The 20065-nt window shown below is 35.8% G+C and overlaps 1 protein-coding gene and 1 non-coding gene across 3 annotated transcripts in view; both read left to right on the forward strand.

The window, feature by feature from the left end:
- TMTC2 (transmembrane O-mannosyltransferase targeting cadherins 2) overlaps window positions 1–20065 on the forward strand; it is a 365840-nt gene that overhangs the window by 266927 nt on the left and 78848 nt on the right. For both annotated transcript variants that reach the window (XM_069491843.1, XM_069491844.1), the window contains one exon: window positions 15277–15358. In XM_069491843.1, the coding sequence (XP_069347944.1) occupies window positions 15277–15358 (82 nt within the window). The remainder of the gene's footprint in view (window positions 1–15276; window positions 15359–20065) is intronic.
- LOC138397710 (U6 spliceosomal RNA) lies at window positions 13565–13671 on the forward strand. The gene has a single exon (XR_011235837.1). It is a non-coding gene; the product is annotated as a U6 spliceosomal RNA (small nuclear RNA).

Consider the following 20065-nt stretch of genomic DNA (forward strand, 5'->3'; position numbering starts at 1 on the left):
TTCAGTGTAAAGTCTTTTGCCTCCTTGGTTAAGTTTATTCTTAATTATTTTATTCTTTTTGATGTTATTGTAAGTGGAAGTGTTTTCTTAATTTTTTTTGGATTGTTTATTTTTGGTGTGTAGAAACTTGATTTTTATATATTCTGTATTCTACAACTTTTCTGAATTTGTCAGTTCTAACAATATTTTCTGGAATCATTAGGATTTTCTAGCTATAAGATTTTGTCATCTGCAAAGAGAGATCATTTTTATTTCCTCCTTTCCAATTTAAATGTTATTTTTTTCACTTGGCTAGTTGCTGGCTAGACTTCCAGTGCTATGTTGACTAGAAGTGGTGAGAGTGAACATTTTTTTCTTGTTTCTGATCTTAGAGAAAAAATCTTCAGTTGTCCATTGAGTGTGGTGTTAGCTGTGGACTTTACTTATATGGACTTTATTATGTTGAGATAATTTACTTCTATCCCTAATTTCTTGATTATTATTATTATTATTATTATTTTTTGTGAAACGGTGAACTGTGTCAAATACTTTTTCTGCATTGAGATGATCATGTGATTTTTGCCCTTCATTCTGTTCATATGGTGTGTTACATTGATTAATTTTTGTATGTTGAACCATTCTTGGATTCCAGCAACAAACCCCACTTGGTCATGGTGTATGATCCTTTTAGTGTGGTATTGAATTTGGTCTGCTAATATTTTGTTAAGGATTTTTTGCATCTGTATTCATTAGCGATATTGGTCTTTTTTTCATTTTTCAGTAGTATGTTTGTCTGGTATTGGTATCAGAGTAATGCTGGTCTCATAGTGAGTTTTGAAGTGTGGCCTCCTCTTCAGTCTTCTAGAAAAGTTTTAGAGTGATTGGCATTACTTCTTCTTTAAATACTTGACAGAATTCTCTAGTGAAGCCATCTGGTCCTAGTTTTTTTTTTGGGGGGGGGGAGAGTCTTAATTACTGATCAGTCCCCTTTGTGGTTAAAAGTTTATTCAGATTTTTTTATTTTTTGATTCAGTCTTTGTAAGCTCTGTATATCTAGGAATTTATCCATTTCTTCTAGGTTATGCAATTTGTGGGTGTACAGTAGCTCACAGTCTCTTAGGATACTTTTTATTTCTGGAATATCAGTTGTTAGCTGTGGACTTAATGTCTCCTCTTTCATTTTCTATTTTTGTTATTTCAATCTTTTTTCTCAGTCTAGCTAAGGGTGTCAATTTTACTTTCTCAAAAAAAAACTGACTTAATTTGGTTTTGTTTTTTCTATTTTCTATTCTGTATTTCATTTATTTTGGTTCTACTCATTATCATTTCCTTCCTTCTGCTAACTTTGGGTTTAATTTGTTCTTTTTCTAGTTCCTTGAGGTGTAAAGGCAGATTATTGATTTGAGATCTTTCTTCTTTTTGAATATACACATTTGCCATTGTATAATCTCATCTTAGTACTACTTTTGCTGTATCCTATTATTAATACTTCATTCTGTGGTTTTAATTTAGCATTTTATATGATTTCATTTTATCTCCTCCCCTTAAGTATCAGTTATGTTTCTTTTAAAAATGTCATAGTGGTTGCCCTGGAATTTTAATCTAATGTAAGTGCACCTTTAACATTAAACTGCTTCATGTGTATACGGTTACCTTACAATGGAGTGTTCACAGTCCGCCCCCCCCACCTTCAGAATCGCCTGTCTCCACATTTTGGGGTGGTGGCTTACCTTGCAACTCAATTCTCTGATGGATCTAAGAAAAATCACTGATTTTCAGTTTTAAGATTTTTAAAAATTTTTTGGTAGGGACAGGAGGTATGGAATTTTTTATGACCTGATTCAGAAACTCTTTTTTTTCCCCATAGACTTCTGTGAGAACTAATCTCCCTCTTTCTTATGCTCTTGAGACTCTAAAAATTTAAGCAGTTACCATAGATTGTCCAACATTACACTGGAGCTGCTAGTATTGTGCATACATGCTTTCTCCCTGTTTCTCTTTATCCCAATCTATGTGTCTAATATCTATGTCTGACTGTATAGGAAATCACAGGTGTTCATGGGATGTGTCATATTCATATTCTTTTCCCATGGCACAAAGCATAATATATGTGGTAAATGCTCAGTAGATGCTTTCTTAATATTTCAAAAGTATGGAAAGAGATATTTGGAAAATATATTTGATCATGCAGCCTGCCTTCCTTCTCCACTAGTTCCCCATCATCTTAGGGGGATGTGCCTATGTGAACACTGGTTCTGGGATGCCTGCCTTGTTCCACCACTTATTACCTCTGGGATTTTGGTTAAGTTATTTAACTTCTCTCTGTCTCATCCTTCTTGTCTATGAAATGAGGGCAAAAACATTTTCTTGTTGAGAGGTTAAACGAGTCCACACATGCATGTAAAGCATTTAGAACACTGCCTGGTAGGCATATTGTAAGGACTCAAATGTTAACCATTAGAAGTAAGAATAATACTGTCGTCGTTATGTCTTTGTATGACGTGAAACATTATTACTTGGCCATAGCCTTCCTTGTTCATCCTCAGCAGCCATCATCCTCTGCAATATGCAACTTCTGGAGACTCCCTAAGTATGTAATATCCTGTTATTTCTTGTCTTTTCCAAACATGCTGCTGCCTTGGTCTGTGATATCTTTTTCCTGCCACTCCACTTAACAAAGTTCTATGCCATCCGTGTAGCTTCATCTCAAACACTCCCTCATTCATAAAATAGTCGTCAATTCTTCCAGGCAGCCTTAGAACTTCTCTTTCGGGTTTTGTATTGCACATGAACACCTACATGACAGCTGAATCCTAATATATTACTATTGTTTGGGTTTTTTTTTTTTTTTTTTTTTTTAGCGTACGTACCATGTCTGTCCATTACTGTTATTAGCTTTGTATTTAGCACATAGTTGTTCAATAAATATTTGTTGAATGAAAGTAGGTAAAGTAACTCCAGAGCAGAAATTGACTCACTTCATGTAGCTTTCACTCAGGCCATAGCACACACTGACACGTCACTGCCCTTCCCCACTGAGTTAATTTTTCTGTTATCTGCGCTCGCATGAGAGTAGGCATGTCACCTTTTATTGTTATTAGCCATTTTCATGTCTGTCGTACCCATTAGACTAAGAGCTAGTCTAGGGTATCAGCTCAGACTTATGTATTTATTTTTTTAGATTGCTGAGAAAAAGGGCTTTTTCTTTCTGGAACAAAGAACATTAATTCAGTATTGCGTGGTGGAAGGAAAGGGTGAAAGAATGAAAAATAAAGTTTGAAGGGATAATTGGCAAAGGTGAAAGTTTACACAGATAATTAGACAGGGAAAAATGATACTTTAAGTGGGTTAAAGTGAGTAAAAAAAATGAGACCTTTATTTCATTTTATTCTATTGGTTAAAATTCTGTTGGCAGAAATCCTCAGCATTAAGAAGGGAATGAAGAATGAATTTAAAAGGGTCAAATAGTTGTATACCAACATTTTTGAATGTAAAACAATGTCTTTCTTTTTTGTCTCAGTAGAAATGTTATTGTATTCTTATGACTATAGAAATAATAATCATATAACTGGAAGATAGGAGTGAAAAAATAACAAAATTGACTGTATTCCTTTTTTTCCTCTTTGAAAACATAGTAGAGTTTGATTTTCTGGACATGTGTTTTGCTCTGATAACCTTGGAATGGAATCTGAAAAGAGTGTTTAATAAACCATTCACTTCAGAGGGAATTTGTAGAATTTCATGAACAGTAGTGGTGATGATAATAAATATGTATAGTATTTTTCTGACAGGTATAATAGAAAACAGATAATTCTCTGTTCTTTTGTTAAATATAATGTATGGCAATCGCCAATAATATGATCTCTTATAGGAATTATCATAATATTTATGTATTTTACCTGAAGAATCAGCTTGATATATAAATTTGATAGGATAAGAGCAATATGAAATACTTTCTACAGGAAGTGATTAGGTTGAATTTATATTGGTAAAGATTATAGCAGAAACAACCTTTTCTTTTTAGGGTTGTGTTATTGTTTTGCTGAAGTTCATTGTGATCTTAGAAAGTATTAAATTTGCTTAACCTAATACTTAATTTGTAACACTAGTTATTACAAATATCAATATAACTACTGTACTAAAAGACATTTAAGAAATCTTTATTTGGAAATGTGAGAAATATTTGTTTTTGTATTGGCATTGTAGATATTCGAACATTTGTGAAATGAATGAATTAGTTATGATTATTTTAAGCAACTCAAATTTGAAACAACTTCCAAAAGAATGAATATGTACAGTTGTATAAAATATTTTTGAGACATAATAAGATTTATTTTAAGTGGCCCTTCTTTAGGTACATAGCTTATTTTACTCCTACTTTTCTAACTTCGTTTGATTATTAATCCACTTATTCTAGCAATACTTAAAACTGCCTTTTCTACTCTGTTTCTTATCCTTCAGTACAGAAGCTATGTGCTGAATATAATGCTGTCTTTGGGTGTTTTTTGAATTTTGTTTTTCCTTCCATTGCCTATCCAGCATTTTTTATTTTATTTTTTAAAAAAATATTAACGTGTTCATCTATGGCTATTGACTTTGCAGAATGATGTGTGAATATAACAGATTTGAATGAAATTATATTTTGCTTAAAAAATGTTGCTTGTATGAAATACCAGATATCTGTGTATTACAATATTCAGAGTCAACTGTAATTATTCTGCTTTCTTAAAATTCTAAGATTGGTAGCAGCTTGAACTCAGCAACTACTTCAACCTGAGTTTGCTGAATCATGTCAGCATTTCAAAAAGAAAATGGTCCTTTTGGAAAATACATATTTCTGGGGAGGAGGTGAGGGAGGAAAGGGGTATATTCTTAAACTATCACCAGTATTTATACAGTTTTTCCAGTTTGATAAAAAGTGAGTTCTAAATTCTTTTAACTGTACCTTCAGTTTCCAACTTTGGTCCCTGTTTTCTCTTTTTTTCAAATTTCCCTGAATCCTAAAGGCAAATTTTGCCTACAGTCTACTACGACTTTCCAGGATAAGAGACAATTTGGTTGATAAGGAAGTATTTTATATCAGAGTTCTTTATGTGGGTGTGTTACAAGAATGCTATTTTAAATACATCAAAAATAATCATATACATCCATGATTTGCCTTTGGGTAAATGGATTTAGGTATAAAAGGCCTAGTTAAAAAGAGAACTTTTTTTTTGAGTGCTCACAAAGTGTTGTTTTGCTATACTTCTTAAATATGTTTTACCTCATTTAATCATTGTAAGATGCTGTACTTTAGCTACTGCTGTGTCTGTTACACAAAGATCATGATAGCTAACATTTGCTGAGCACTTACTATGTACTATGCACTGCTATAAGAGCTTTGTGTGGTACTGTCTCAGTTACAGACTTCATCAAGAAGTAGCATCATTATCCTGAGAAGGAATTGAATTTCTTGAAATATTAAGTAACTTGCCCATGTAGCCCAGCTATTCTAGGGATCGTCCTTGAGGAAATAGTCAAACTCAAGTCTGATTCCCAAGCCCATGTTCTTTCCTCTATGCCAGTGCTTCTTTTTAAATAACATATCAGTGCTTATTTTAAAATAGAAATGCCTTTAAATGATTTAAAAATGTAATAGCTTAGATCTCCCCCACATCTTCAAAGCTGCATTTTTGTATTTTCCATGGTATGACACCACATGCCCCAGTGTTTACGTGCATTCTATTATATTTTGAGAAGCTGAGCCAGTCGACATGTTTCTTCCAAAGCTTGGACTGCATTTATAGCAGTTGTGCAAGGAATTATGTTAAGTTGACTAAACTGCCAACCTACTTGTTAAAACATACCTCTGCATTTGGTAAAACTGCTCCAGTGCATTGGTCCCCAACCTTTTTGGCCCAGCTGGTTTCATGGAAGACAGTTTTTTCATGGACTTAGAGGGGTTGCATGCAGAGAATGGTTTTGGGATGATTCAAGGGCATTATATTTATTGTGCAGTCAAACCTCTCTGCTAATGATTGTCTGTATTGGCAGCCACTCCCCAGTGTTAGCATCACCACCTCAGCTCTGCTTCAGATCATCAGGCATTAGATCCTTATAAGGACCATGCAACCTAAATCCCTCACACATGCAGTTTATAGTAGGGTTCATGCTCCTATGAAAATGTAAAGCTGCCACTGATCTGACGGGAGGTGGAGCTTATGCAGTGACGCTATTGATGGGGAGCTGCTGTAAACACAGAGGAAGCTTCGCTCACTCACCTGCTGCTCCCTCCTGCTGTGTGGCCCAGTGCCTAACAGGCCACGGATGGACTGGTACTGGTCCGTGGCCCGGGGGTTGGGGACTGCATCTCAACTGATTGAGAATGTCAGGTCAGTCACTCTTACATCTCAGAGTTAAACCTGCCAACTCGGGTGACAGTTAACCTGCACAATGTGATGAAGACAATTCAGGAGGTTAATGTTGAATGAGTCCTGTACAGCCTACATCACAAACAATTTTCCTACTAAGGACAAGGGGGTCTTAGAGGTTGACAGTGACAACTGAGCCCTGAGTTGGACTACTGTTAGATTGTCTTTCTAGAGGCAAAGAAGTTCAGACATTCTGTTCTACATCACCATGTCACCTCTGTACTCAATTTTTTCCTATTAGTGGCCCATTGTGAAATTACACATTTTCTCTGTGAGAAAGGGAGAGAATTTTATTTTGTAATAATGCCAAAACCATGTGTGTGCTTCAACTAGCACACTATAATGCTAGGACTTGGGACGGGTCCAGTCCGGCGATATGCTTGTCATTTGTATTTACACATACAGACTTATTCTGCTGGTAACGTGCCAGGCTGTGGCCATTTGTGTGTTTTCTCCTTCCCACCTAGTTTAAAGATTCCTATGATTCTAAGTACACCATCTCTAGTCACTTCACACTCTAGAAGTGAAAGCGAATGAGTATTGCTTACTAAACTTTGCTGTTTTCAATAGACCGTTCTCTGTAAGTAGCAGAAAATCATCATTTGCAGAAGGTGGCTCAGGAATCATTAGCTTGGCAGAGAAAAGTAGAAGTCTGGTTAAATTTAGTTGTTAAGTAACCTTGTATTGTCAAATAAATGTGTTTTGAGTTGGCTGGTATCAAATTATCGTTTGTAAGTAGCAAGTCTTTTTAAATGGTGTTAAAATATGAAAAAATTTCCATTAGACAGAATTTCTAAATAATTTTCTTAATTTGGATCTTGTAAAGAGAAATTTTACGCAACCAGCACTTGGACTGACTAGATAGTCCATTGCTTTTATGCTTGGCTGACTTTTCCTCCATCTGGAGTCAGCTTAAATATGCCGCCTCCTTTTTAAATCCTCCCCTGACTCTCTCAGGCAGAATAGATGCCCTGGTCTCTGTTTTCTCCTTAGGAACTTACTGTACATATGTCTCCTGAGAGTGCTTTTAAGTTAAAATAGTCAATTGGTAAGGACGTACCTCTAGAGTTGGCACAGTATTACACCGTGTGTAAGAACAGGAATTATCTTATTTCATCTTTACCTAGTCACCAGTACCTCACATGATGCCAGGGATATATTAGGTACTCTCTCTACATGATGAAGAATGGATGGATTAATGAGTTTTTCTTTAAACTACTCCATAAAGTTTATATTTAAATAATATAATGGTTCTTGGTAGTAAACTTCTGGAACATGACTATGATGTAATAGCACAAACTGTGAAGCCAGATTGTCTCTGTTTGAATCCCAGCCCTGCAAGATCAAGCTCTTCTGTACCTCGAACAAGGTACTTAACCTCTCTGTGCCTCAGTTTCTTCTTTTGTAAACAGGGATTAAAGTAGTATCTCAGGTGTGTTATGAAGATTTGTGACAATATGTGTAAAGTGCTTGGAACAATGCCTGGTGCATAGTAAGCTACTCTGTGATGTCTCTGTTCTTACTATATAACCTACTAGAAAAAGGAGGATTGCAGTGTGCTATGACAACAAACTATTAATCCTTGAAAAACATGTTTTGGTAAAGAGAGAAGAAAAATGGAAACATAATTCTGCTTAAATTCCCATGGTCTTGTGCTATGGAAGGATGTCTTTGTGAATGTCCTCTTTGAGTATCACAGGGAATGGAAAGCTGAGGTCACAGAGACACCTCACCAGTGCTGCTGGTGGAGCTCAGTGGTTTCATCTGGTGGGACATGGCAATGTCATAAGAGCCATTTGACTCCTCAGTCAAGTGAATTCTTGTGAGAGATAAGCAAGAATTAGGGTAACTCTAGACTTTTTAACCAAGTCATAAATACATTGGAACAGTGGGGATAGAACAGTTTCAGGAAAACCAGAATTATTTAGAGCATTATACACTTTCAATATATATGTAGCCTAGTTTGCTTAAGAATCTTTCTAGGCTGTTCTACCTTTGATGGGCATCTTTACCGTGACATTGCTTTCAGAAGATAAATGAGTCATTTGTTTCATCTTTTTAGTGTCATTCATTAGTACAGAATATGAACTACAAGGTTCTTTTTTTGCCTGTGAATGAATTAGTTTTTTTATTTATAGAAATTTATAGGGCGCAAGTGTAATTTTGCTACCTGTATGGATTGTGCCGTGGTGAAGTTGCCTTTTAGGGTATCCATCATCTGAACAACATACATTTACCCATTAGCTAATTTCTCATTATCCAGCTCCCTCGCCCTTCCAAGTCTCCACTGTCCATCATTCCACACCCCACATCCTTGTGTATTTATTATTTAGTTCCTGCTTGTGAGTGATAACATGTGATATTTGTCTTTCTGTGTCTGATTTTTTTTACTTAAGACAGTGGCCTCCAGTTCTATCCATGTTGCTGCAAAAGACATGATTTCATTCTTTTTCATGGCTGAATATTATTCCATTGTGTAACACATTTTCTGTATGTAACCATTTGTTGATGGACACTGAGGTTGATTCCAGATCTTTGCTATTGTGAATAGTGTTGTGACAAACATAAAAGTGCAGATATCTTTTTGATATAATGGTTTACTTTCCTTTGCATAGATACCTAGTAGCGGGATTGCTGGATTGAATGGCAGTTCTGTTTTTAGTTTTTTGAGAGATCTCCATATTGTTTTTCACAGAAGTTGTACTAATTTACATTCCCACCAACACTGTGTAGGCATTCCCTTTCTGCACATCTTCGTCACACCTGTTATTTTTTGTCGTTTTTAATGATGGCCATTCTGACTGGGTTAAGATAATATCTCATACTGATTTTAATTGCATTTCTCTGATTAGTGACATTGAGCATTTCTTCCTATGCCTCTTGGCCATTTGTATATCTTATCTTCTTTTAAAAAATGTCTATTTATGGAATATGGACTGGAGTTGACTTTAGGTCTTAGCTACTTTCCGCAGTCTTAGTGTCAGCTAGTAGACCTGGGGAGAAGGACCAGTTCCTTTCCCCTGTGGTGAACTGGAAAGCAGTGGAAGCAAAAGAGAATAATACGAATTAAAAAATGAACTTTTCTTTAAATTTTTAACCACTTCCCCTGAATTTAATATCATTTTTTTCTAATAGAGAATTGTAACCAATAGAGTTCAGTTTACCCAGGTCCTTTGATGTACAACTGAAGAAAATTAAACTCGTTCAAATTAGTAGCTTTTCTTGGATGTTCACCTTTGTGGTCTCAGAACCAGACTAGAACTCAGGTTCCTCTTATTAAAACCTATGCTCTTTTCACTACACTGGCTAAATCGTCAAAGAATTTTGTGTCTAAAATTAAATAACCCTCCATGTCCTTTACAGCTGAAGCTTTCTACAAATACATATATGTAAAAATTAGGGAATGATTTACATCCGGCTTCATCCTCTTACAAGAGCATTTGGATTTGAGAGCAAGTGGCACTCTGCCAGTGACAAATGGAAGCACTGAGATTGCCTTCCCATCATCCGCTACCTTTTATGGTGCCGAGGGATTTCTTGCTCTCCTTTGTGACCCAGCTGCAAAGCAGCTGTTGTTTGGACTTCTGCCTTTCCACTCTCACAAGGCAGCTTTCCTAACCATCCCCACAAGGCTTAAACTTCTGCAGCCCAAGTGTCAACTCTGAGTTTTGTGAGCTCGCACTGGCTTCCCATGCCATTGCTGCACAGTTTGCATGGAGGGATGCAGCACATGCTTATAGAGTACCCCTTGCACCTACAGTCGGGCTGAATGGTTGCAGTTGTTGCCGACAGCTAAGATTTGAGGGCTTTCTAATTGCACTCGTGCCCCAAAAGGAGATCACATTGACCGCTTTATCTTTACAGAGAAAAGTTTCCTGAAATAAAAAGAAAAAAAAAAACCCAGACTTAATGACAATAACAAAAGAATTTATTCAATCTGAAATAAAAACATTTTGAGAGAATTATTTATAAAAAAAAAAAAAAAAGAAAAGTTTCCTGTTGGAGGCCATTTTTTTATGACCTTTTGGTGCCATCTTAAGGATCACAAAATGCTGATAAAATATGTGGTTTCTTGTTTTCCTTATGGAGAGCAGGTGTTACCAATGCTGGCAGAGGCATAAAGTTCTAAGTTTCACTCACGCCTCAAGATTTAATCAGATTTACCACTGAAAACTATGTTATCTATCACTTAGGCAACAACACTTCTCAGAGAGAGAGGCATTGAAGAAGTGTTTTCAGTGTTTGCTTTTGCAAGATGTTTAACATTCTTCATGCATTTTTGACCACCTACTATGCATCTGGCCCTTGGCTAAGTGTTGATTAAACAATTCCCCTAAAGTGGTTTACAATTAGAAGAGGAGATTACAAATGGTAATTAGAGTACATATGGTAAGTGTCACAACAAAAGCAGGACTCAAGCGTTGTTAGAGCACCCAGGAGGGAAAGACTCAGCTTGAAGAATTCTGGGCAGGCTTAATTTGGTCATGCCCATAATTGGAAAGTTATCTAAGACTTCTAAAAATAGATTTTTGGGGGTTATTTTCCCTTCTCATTTTAAATCAAAAGAAGAAAAAGAACTTATACATTAATTTTTATGCCCAGATGTGACTTATATTTTGATTTTCTGTGTTCTTTTTCAAAACCCTCATGTGTCTTGTGTCCTTCTGTTGACACTGTTGCTCCCCTCCCTTTCACAGCTGGGCATATTGATAGAGTTGTCTGTAATTGCTCTATCCATTTTCTTACTTGCCCCCCACCCCATTCTACCCACTTCTGATGTCAAGGCCTATTAAACCTTACTGAGATCACCAGTGATCTGTTACTAAATCCAGTGGATATTTTCCAGCATTTGACACAATTGACTTACTACCGCTTGCTTGAGACACCAGATCACTTTACCTTCAACTCCTTGATTCAGTCTGATTAACACACCACCCCCAGACATCTCAGCTGTCTGAAAGCTGTGTTAGTCTCTACAATTCTCAAAACTGAGCTCAGAGCGTTACCTCCTAAGCCCGGTCCCCTTCCATCGTTTACCACTTTCGCTTCAGTTTCACAGTGCAGAAACCTAGAGGTCATCCTGGTTACTCCATCTCCTTCATCATATCCCTTCCTGACCCTGTCCATCTTGTCATTCTGTCTGTTTTATACAGTCTCTCTCCTGCCAATTCACTAACGGTAGCTCCACTGTCACCTGTCTCTCCTTCTGTTCCCCTTCCACTCTGTTATCCTCACTACTCTCAGAGTGATATTTATTAATACAAAACAGCAGATGACATCTTAGCGTGACTGATCAGCCAGGTATGCTCTGCTCTTGCTTGCTTTTTCCCTTTCACTCCTCTCTCTGCCTCATTCACCCTGGGCCTGCGCGCAGAATTCTTTTTTTCTTTTTTTGTTCTTGCCACAGGTATTTTACCTTTGCTGTGCCTCTCTTGAGAATACTTTTGTCTCCCCTTCCATTAATCATATTCATCTTTTGATTTTTAGATCAGGCATCAGTTCCTTTGGAAACCCTCCCTGAACATTTTGACTACATCAAAGCAACTGGTAGAGGTCAAAGTCCCGTCTACTGTTTTTTCCATGCTCTTAACAGCTGCAGTTTTGCAAGCTTCAGCAGAGCAGAAGTTCTGTCTGTTACAGTTTTTGTCTTAGTGCTTAACACAGTTCTGGGCGCATGGGAGGTACTCAGTAAATTTTTGTCACATTAAGGGACTCAATGAATAAATTGAATGAATTGCTAAAATTTCACCGTTTTAATTAAATGCAGATATTTTGGTTTGTAATGGAAAGATAAATAATAGGCATAATTCTAAAGTCTGAAAATGGCCCATTTGAATATCCAAAATGATTTGCATAATTTTCAAGTAAAATTTTAGGATATACTTACATTTACCTATAACTTAATTACAAATTTGATTCAAACAGAATTTCTACTTACTTCATCTTAGCTTCCTCAGATGTTTTAATGAAATGTCTGAAAGCGGTTCTCATCAACTGAGATTATGGATGGATAAGAGTTATGATGAGATGGTGGTTTTAACTTTGAGCTTAGTATAGCAGCACAGTGTAACAGCCTAAGTAATTTGCCCAGGTGGGGCTTAAGATGTGGTTGTATCCTATCTAATCACCTCCACTGAAATGTTATTACAGTACATGTGGATGACCCCTTTAAGCTTGAAGGTAGAATATACAAGAGAACAGATGTAGAAAGGAAATGAAAATTGTAATGTAACAGGAAATCTGAGTCAGCTAAACACCTTTAGTTATGTAATATTTATAGAAGTTAGCCCTTCTATGTTTATACTTTAAAATCTAACAATTTTACTCATAATGTCAAAGCTGTGTAGAAAGCAACAGTTAAACTTGGATTTTAAAAATTATCAGATTTTAAAATAACATGTTTATAAAAGGCATAGTTACTTATAATTTGAAGTGGTTATTTAAAATGGTCCCATATGTTTACATCTTATAATGATTTTAATGTATTCTTATTCAAAACATTAAAATTGTAAGTAGGTGAGATTTTTTTTTTCTTTTTGCTATTACTTTTCCCTTTTCGCTCCCTTCTTGACATTCTTGTAAGTCTTCTCCTTTTGCTTCTCACTCAAGGTGCCAGATATCCAGAATTCTAATTTCCTGCCAATACTGGTCTATGGCACCCTATTCGGCCAGGCTTTCTGAATTAGTGAATTAGTCTTCCATACTCACTTGCTCTAGCATCTCAAACAGAACTCCGTGATTCCACTATGTGTGTACCTTCCTACTGACATTTGCTCTCACAATTTTCCCAGGTGTTATTTTCCCAGGTGAATAAATAATATCTGCATTCACCCACATACACCGTGTAAAAAGTTGTGCAGTCATCTTTGACTCTTCTTTTTCTGTTACCACCTGATCAGCCACTTCTCTTCAAAAGAAATCCCAAATGTAATCACTTCTCACCACTTCCGTTCATGTCACCCTTGTCTAAGCTGTGAAGTATTAACAACCTCCTAAGTGATCTTTCTGTTTTCTCTTCTGTCCTCCCTACAGTTTTCCACCCAAAATCTAGAGTGTATTTTTCTAAGTATAAGTGAGACCATATTGTTATAGGTCATGCCTATTAATAAATAGAGGTGACTTCACCTCTATTTAAAATCTTCCCTCATGTCCCTTCCTTGTCAAAAGAAATTGCAGTGCTTGTTTCAGCAGCACATACACTGAGAGGGAAACGATACAGAGAAGATCAGCATGGCTCCTGCACAAGGATGTCGCACAAATTTGGGAAGCGTTCCATATTTGCACAGCTCCCAGAGGCTGTCCAACCCTTTGTAGGTTATTACCTAAGGAACTATGAGTCAAAGCAACATGTGGCATCCAATATTGAAACTGATTTTCACTACCGAAAAGAAAAATGAAATTTCAGCCTCCTTGCAGAATTTTGTTAGGCTCTACGTGATCTGGCCCCTCCTGTCATACTCCTGTCTGTGCATTCCTCTTTTTCCTTTGAAGTCAAAATGTTGTGGGAAACATTACAGGGAATTTTAAAATTTTAATTACTGAGTATTTGCTAAGACTTGTGATTTAAAGAGGAGTTACTGAAAGGAGTAGCATTATTAAAATGACAGAAGAAATGAAGGAGTCAGTTTTCTGATCATTTGGTTATCACTAGCTGTAGGTGGTAGAGACTGTGGGATACATCTCAACTGCTAGAGTAATGAGTGAATGGAAGGATGTAGTAATAGTGAACTTGAACAAGAGCATAAACAAAAGAGAAGACAGTATGGAGAAATGATCAAAGTTGCATTCAATGTAGAATATTAGGCTAATTATATAACCTCTAACTTTGGAAAATTGATCTTTATCACTGTGGTTGTAAAAATATATGTGAAGTAAGAAAAAAATTGCCTGACGTTTATATGAGTAGGTAGTATTCAATATATAAATTAGGAGGAATGGGCAGATCAAGTCATTTCCCTTTACTATGGTGCATGGCTTTGGACACCACCCAATGCCTTGCTGCCATTCTCAGTCACCGTAGATCTTCATTCCAGCCATGCCAGAAAAGGTAGAACTGCTCCAGGGAAGTTGTTCTTAGGGCTGTCTACAGACCTTGGGCCACCCCTTTCTGTTACAACAAAGACAGCTGTGGTTCAAAGCAATAGCCCAGTGGGCAATATATAGTTTTAGAATCTGTTTGGATTATGATATCATTTCATGAAAAATCAATTTATTGCATGCATACCTTTCCCCCTATATTTTGGGGTGTGTGTGTGTGTGTGTGAGAGAGAGAGAGAGAGAGAGAGAATGATGGCAATATTTATTAATACTTAAAACTACAGCCAGGAAGTTGACCTAGCTTTAGATTAAATCTTGGATTAGAGAATTTTAGTCCTGAATGATAGCAAGAATAAGCAGTAGCTGCTTGAGCGTCACCAAATTAACTTTTCCTCATATATAAAGTGAGTGATTAGGACCAAATCATCTCAAAAGTTAAAGTGGCCATAGTTCTTTACCAGGAAAAAGAAGGAATGAGAGGAAACAGGAGGAATGCGGGAAATAAAATATAGAATGAAAATGTTCCCTTAAAACTATCCTATCCTCTTGATTTCTGTGAAACTCTTTTATTTCCATTTTTTCTCTTGCTTCCCTGGCTGCCTCTTTTTTGATCTTTTTGAAAAGCTCCTTCTCACCTTCTGTTCTTTATTCTTGGTGTTTCCCAGGCTTCAGACCTCGGTTTTCTCTCTCAACACATTCTCCTTGATCCATCCCCATTTAGATAAAAACAAAACACGTTTTTTTGATGATGACTACCAAGTAGACATTAGTTTATTTCATTTGGGCCCAAGAAGTGAAGAATCCCTCATGATCTGTTGCTGAATCATCCAGTTATTTCTCTGTTTTCCAGGGTCGTAAGAGCGAGGCTGAAAAGTTCTTCTTGAAGGCTATCGACCTGGATCCCACCAAAGGAAACTGCTACATGCATTATGGTGAGTGGTCGGTAGTCTTTTCCACATCTCCCATGTGTACTAGTAATGTTGATATGAGATTTAGGTTTTGCTGGTAAAGAACATTTTAAAAGAGATTGACTTTGTTGTAGATTTAGCCTCATGCTGTATTCTTACCTTCCCACCTAAAACAGTTATATGAAAGAGGGCTGTGTGTTATCATTTCCTTTAGTAACTTTCACAGGACTTTAACGGGGACTTCACTGTTTTGTTCAAGTTCAGTGTGGAGTTTAAATAGACCTCATCGGGAAAGCATCTAACTCCTGGCCTGATGCACAGTTTGTAATGAAAATATTAGCTTCCTTTTCATTCTAAATGATAATGTATTGCTCTTTGAGAAGTGGCATTTTGAAGTTTTAGAAATTTACATTATAGCCTCAAAATCTTGCTTTCTGGAAGATACGGATGTATACCATCCTATAAAGATTGAGGCCAAAGATAAGCTGTGAAGGGTGTAAAGTGTGGCTGTCTCATTCCTTTTAGCCTGGACCTTAATCAGCCCAGGATGAGCTTACAACTCTGTCACACTCTGCTCTGTCATTAGTAGTGAGTCATCTGTTTAGTGAGGCGAAGTATATATATGGTTTGGTGTTGGGTAATATGTGCTTATTCCTACCAGATTTGCAGTTGGAATGCTTTTAAGGAGCCAAAAGGCATTTACTTTTGCTGATCCCTTGGGGAAAAAAAGTGTTTTTTGGATCACTGTTGACTTTGATATATTAGTGATTATCAAGTAGTAAACTTAAAAGTGGCCAGAAGTTAAATCTAAAGGAAATAAAGCTAATATGCTTGTATCATATTTAATTCCTTCTCCCAGTTTCCAGCTTGTAAAAATAAATCAGTGACAGGCTGCAAGTGTAGAAGAATGGAAATAAAAAAAATGGAAGATATACTCAATCAACCACAAGTCCATTTTAAAATTTACATCGTTGTGTGTATGCGTTTATAAAGCTAGGGTTCTGATGCTTTATCTTCCCAGCATCATGCAAGAGATAATCTCACACAAGGTATTGCATAATCACTTCTGATTTTGTTTTATAATGTAGTTTTACTGCTATCTCAAGATAGTCAACTAATTCAAGTTTGCTTCAGAATTTATTTTTATTTCCATAGATTTTCCCATATGAAATATTTTAAATTAGGATTTTCTCATGCCTACTGTTTTTGTGCATTGAAGTAGATTCATGATTATTTTCCCTAAATGCTAAAGGACCTCTTGTCATAGCATTTTATAAAATAGGATTTTTGTCTGTCTTGCTACCTGCATTTTCTTTGTCTCAGAAATTCTACTTACTGTGTCTTCCAAGGTTGTTTCCCATAATATTATTGGGAATGTTATATATTTGGGTGTTATACAATCAATTTCTTTAAATGCCATCACTGCTTTATTTGAATTTCAATTAAAAAAATTACTTTTATTAATTTTAAAAGTTGGGCTCCTTATTCTGGCTTTGTCCATCTTCTATCTTTTTAAAAAAATATTATTTTTACATTACATCATGCTTCTGAAATGCTTTTTCCAGAGGTGGTAGTAGGGAGTATTTCTCCCATGTGGAATTTTTGGATTTAGTTGAATGAAAATTTAACAAACTTTTTATTTTATATGTTATTTGGAAGGCAGCACTAACAAATGTCCTTAAATACATGTATAAAAACTAGTTCTTCTTAGTACCCTTGGATTACGTTTTTTGGCGCACATACATTAGAAGTGTAATTATTTTCCAAGAGAAAAATTACTGCACAATTAAATGTAATTTGATGAAATATAACGCTAGGGATTTTATGAAATTTTATTATTTCCAATATTTATTTCTACTTTGGAGTCAGAAATGGAAAGAACTCAAAATGAGGTTTCAAAAAGGAGGAGTTAAAGCAAAATTATCCATAAACAGACGGTAAGCCCTTAACTGGGTGCTTGATACACCATGCTTACTGTGCTCAGATTATAAAAAATAATGTACATTTCAAAGAATATTAATAATTTTCATTTGAAGGAATCTATTTCAAATGATTGAATTTTAGAACTAGAAAGTTACTTTAAAATTATGTAATATAATCCTCAGCACAAATAAGTAGATGGAAGCCCAGAGAGATGAAGTTGACTTGTTCAAGTTAGTTGTAGGTGAGTAAATTTTGGATCCTTTTGTTACTGTCATGATTTTTCTTCTGTAATATATATTCTAGTTGTTTTTTCCCTGAAACATTTGCAAATGGGCAGTAAATTGATCATTTTGATTGGTAGGCCCTGCTGTGTACAGTTTTAGAACACTAGATACATATAAGTCATGATTTAGCCTAAATGTCTTAGGGAATGCTTTTTATTAATTTTAATATTTATAAGCTGCATCTACTAGGTGCAAGGCACTGTTCTGTTTTCAGAAAGCAAGTGGTGCTTTATAGGAAATAGGATGATATCGTTCTTTAGAAGGTGATGAGGTAGGAAGTGAGACAAGGTGGTCAGATATGTGATATTTGGCAACTCAAAGTTTAATCAAGTTATTTGAAGAGATGGGTTCAGGCAGGAGAAACAGAAATGTCCAAGGCAATATGAAGCTTGTGTTCCCAACAGAGAAAGAGAGCCAATGGGACTGAAACATACTGAACCAGGTGCAAAAATGAGAAGCCATAAGGCCACGGAGGAAGCAGAGGTAGAGCCCACAGGGACTCCTAGACCAAGCTTAGGAGTTTGCTTTTTATTCTAAGAGTAATGGATTAGACCATGTCAAGAAGACAGGATTAGAGAGCAGAGCAAGGGAAACTCTTTAAAGAACTATTGTGATCTTTAAGGTGAGAGATGATGGTAGCTTGAATTTGGTAGTGGTTATGGTACTGTAAATACTTACATAGAAAATACATGTTTACCTCCTTTAAAAAATTCTAAGATAATTAGGAATAGGGAGGGCCTGTTTTCCAACATTTTTGTACCATCAATATCTATCATATTGCCATATACACAGTAATGCACAATGATTATTGAGCTCAGTTAGGAATATCTTCCATTCTATAATTGAATCTGGATTACAAAATTGCCTGAAAGGATGTTCCATTTAAATTTTTATTTCTTGTTCAAGAAAATACATACTACAATTATCATACCAGTTCCTTGCCAACTTACTGGTTATATATATTCCTCGGGTGTTTATACCCACAGATTGAATAGATGCTAACACTTCCTGAGCTTAAAAATAAATGTTTAAATGAAATATATGTGTTTTGAGTCTTTTATAAGTGCTTTTACAAATGCCAATGAAAATGCCAGAGTGAGTGAGTTTTGCTCTATGGGGAATCCCACTCTCTTGGGTGATTATGTGCTTTTGTGGTTTGCTTGTTAATGATAGGAGTGACTTGGAAAATACCATCCAGTTAGGACTAGATAGAATTATAGGAATTTGTATTGGCTGTAATGGTGAAGGCAATATTTAAAGATGCTATCAGTTATTTATATTTTGAATCCACTGGCCTTATGTCTGGGAAAAGAGATTGCTTTGCAGATTGCCTTTTTTTCTTCATATTGACTTGCAAGAAAGAAAGCTAGGGAGGTTTATACAAATGGTTTAATAAATCAGTTAAATGTTGGGCTCTATGGTATCTATAGTCTGTGGGATTCAGATTCCAACCTGTAAAGTGAAAAGATTGATATGGACTCCCAAAATGTTTCTCATACTCAGGTTTCATTTTGTCTATAATTTACACTCTATTTCCCACAGTTCTTTTATCAAACATTTTAAGGAATATGTAGAAAATAAGTTTCAAACTATGGGATCAGTATAATATTATACTTACATCTTATCCAGCTTACAGTGTATTCCCATGTCCATGAAACAGACTGTGTAAAAATATTTATGGAGTTCAGTTTATGAATCTTAAAGGTGAGAATTTTGTGCCTTGGTATCTCATGTGGGCCTGTAATTCACGGGATTCACTATGGATTTTCCTGTGCCGCTGATAGGAAGCTTTTGCCAAAAGAATGAGGGTCAAGACAAGAAGTACCTCTTTTAAAAAATTATTGGAAAAATAACTTTTTTCAGATAGAATGTATTGTAAATCTTTCTGTAGGTTCAAAGCAGTAAATTTGGTAGAGATTGAATGAACAATTTAAATCAATAAACATTTGTTGTAAGGTATCTACTATTTATAAATCCTGGTCGAGGGGAATTCATTAGATATCAAGGACAGACACCTGAAAAATTAAAAGGGGACATATTGTGATAACTGCTATTGAAAAGAAGCACTTTTTTATGTAGACTTTTGACAGTTGTTTCTTTTCCTATCTGCCTACCAACAGTGAGTCTCTAAGAGCCTGAGCCCCATTTTCTTTGTTATTGATACTCTGGATGATGATGATCTTTTGCAAGGGTTTAACTTTATACTGTTGAGTCCTGGACCTCTTACGTCTAGCCTCCAGCTCAGCATTTATTGAGCACCCTACCAGATGTAGTGACACAGTAGGGAATAAGACAGGCTCCAGTCAGCTTACAAACTGATGAAGGAGGCACAAATTGTAAAAATAATGATTTAATTACAATTAGTTTTGAAAAGGATCACTTATTTTATCGTTCTTCCTCCTGAGCCCATAGAATAGTGTAGAATTTTAAAAAGTTATTGTTATCTGGATTATTATTTGGTTTTTCTGTCAATTTTAGAATTCTACTACATGTATCAAACACTTTGTCATCTACCTTTTTTTTT

Source organism: Eulemur rufifrons, chromosome 16 (assembly GCF_041146395.1).
Source record: "Eulemur rufifrons isolate Redbay chromosome 16, OSU_ERuf_1, whole genome shotgun sequence".
Lineage (NCBI taxonomy): Eukaryota > Metazoa > Chordata > Mammalia > Primates > Lemuridae > Eulemur > Eulemur rufifrons.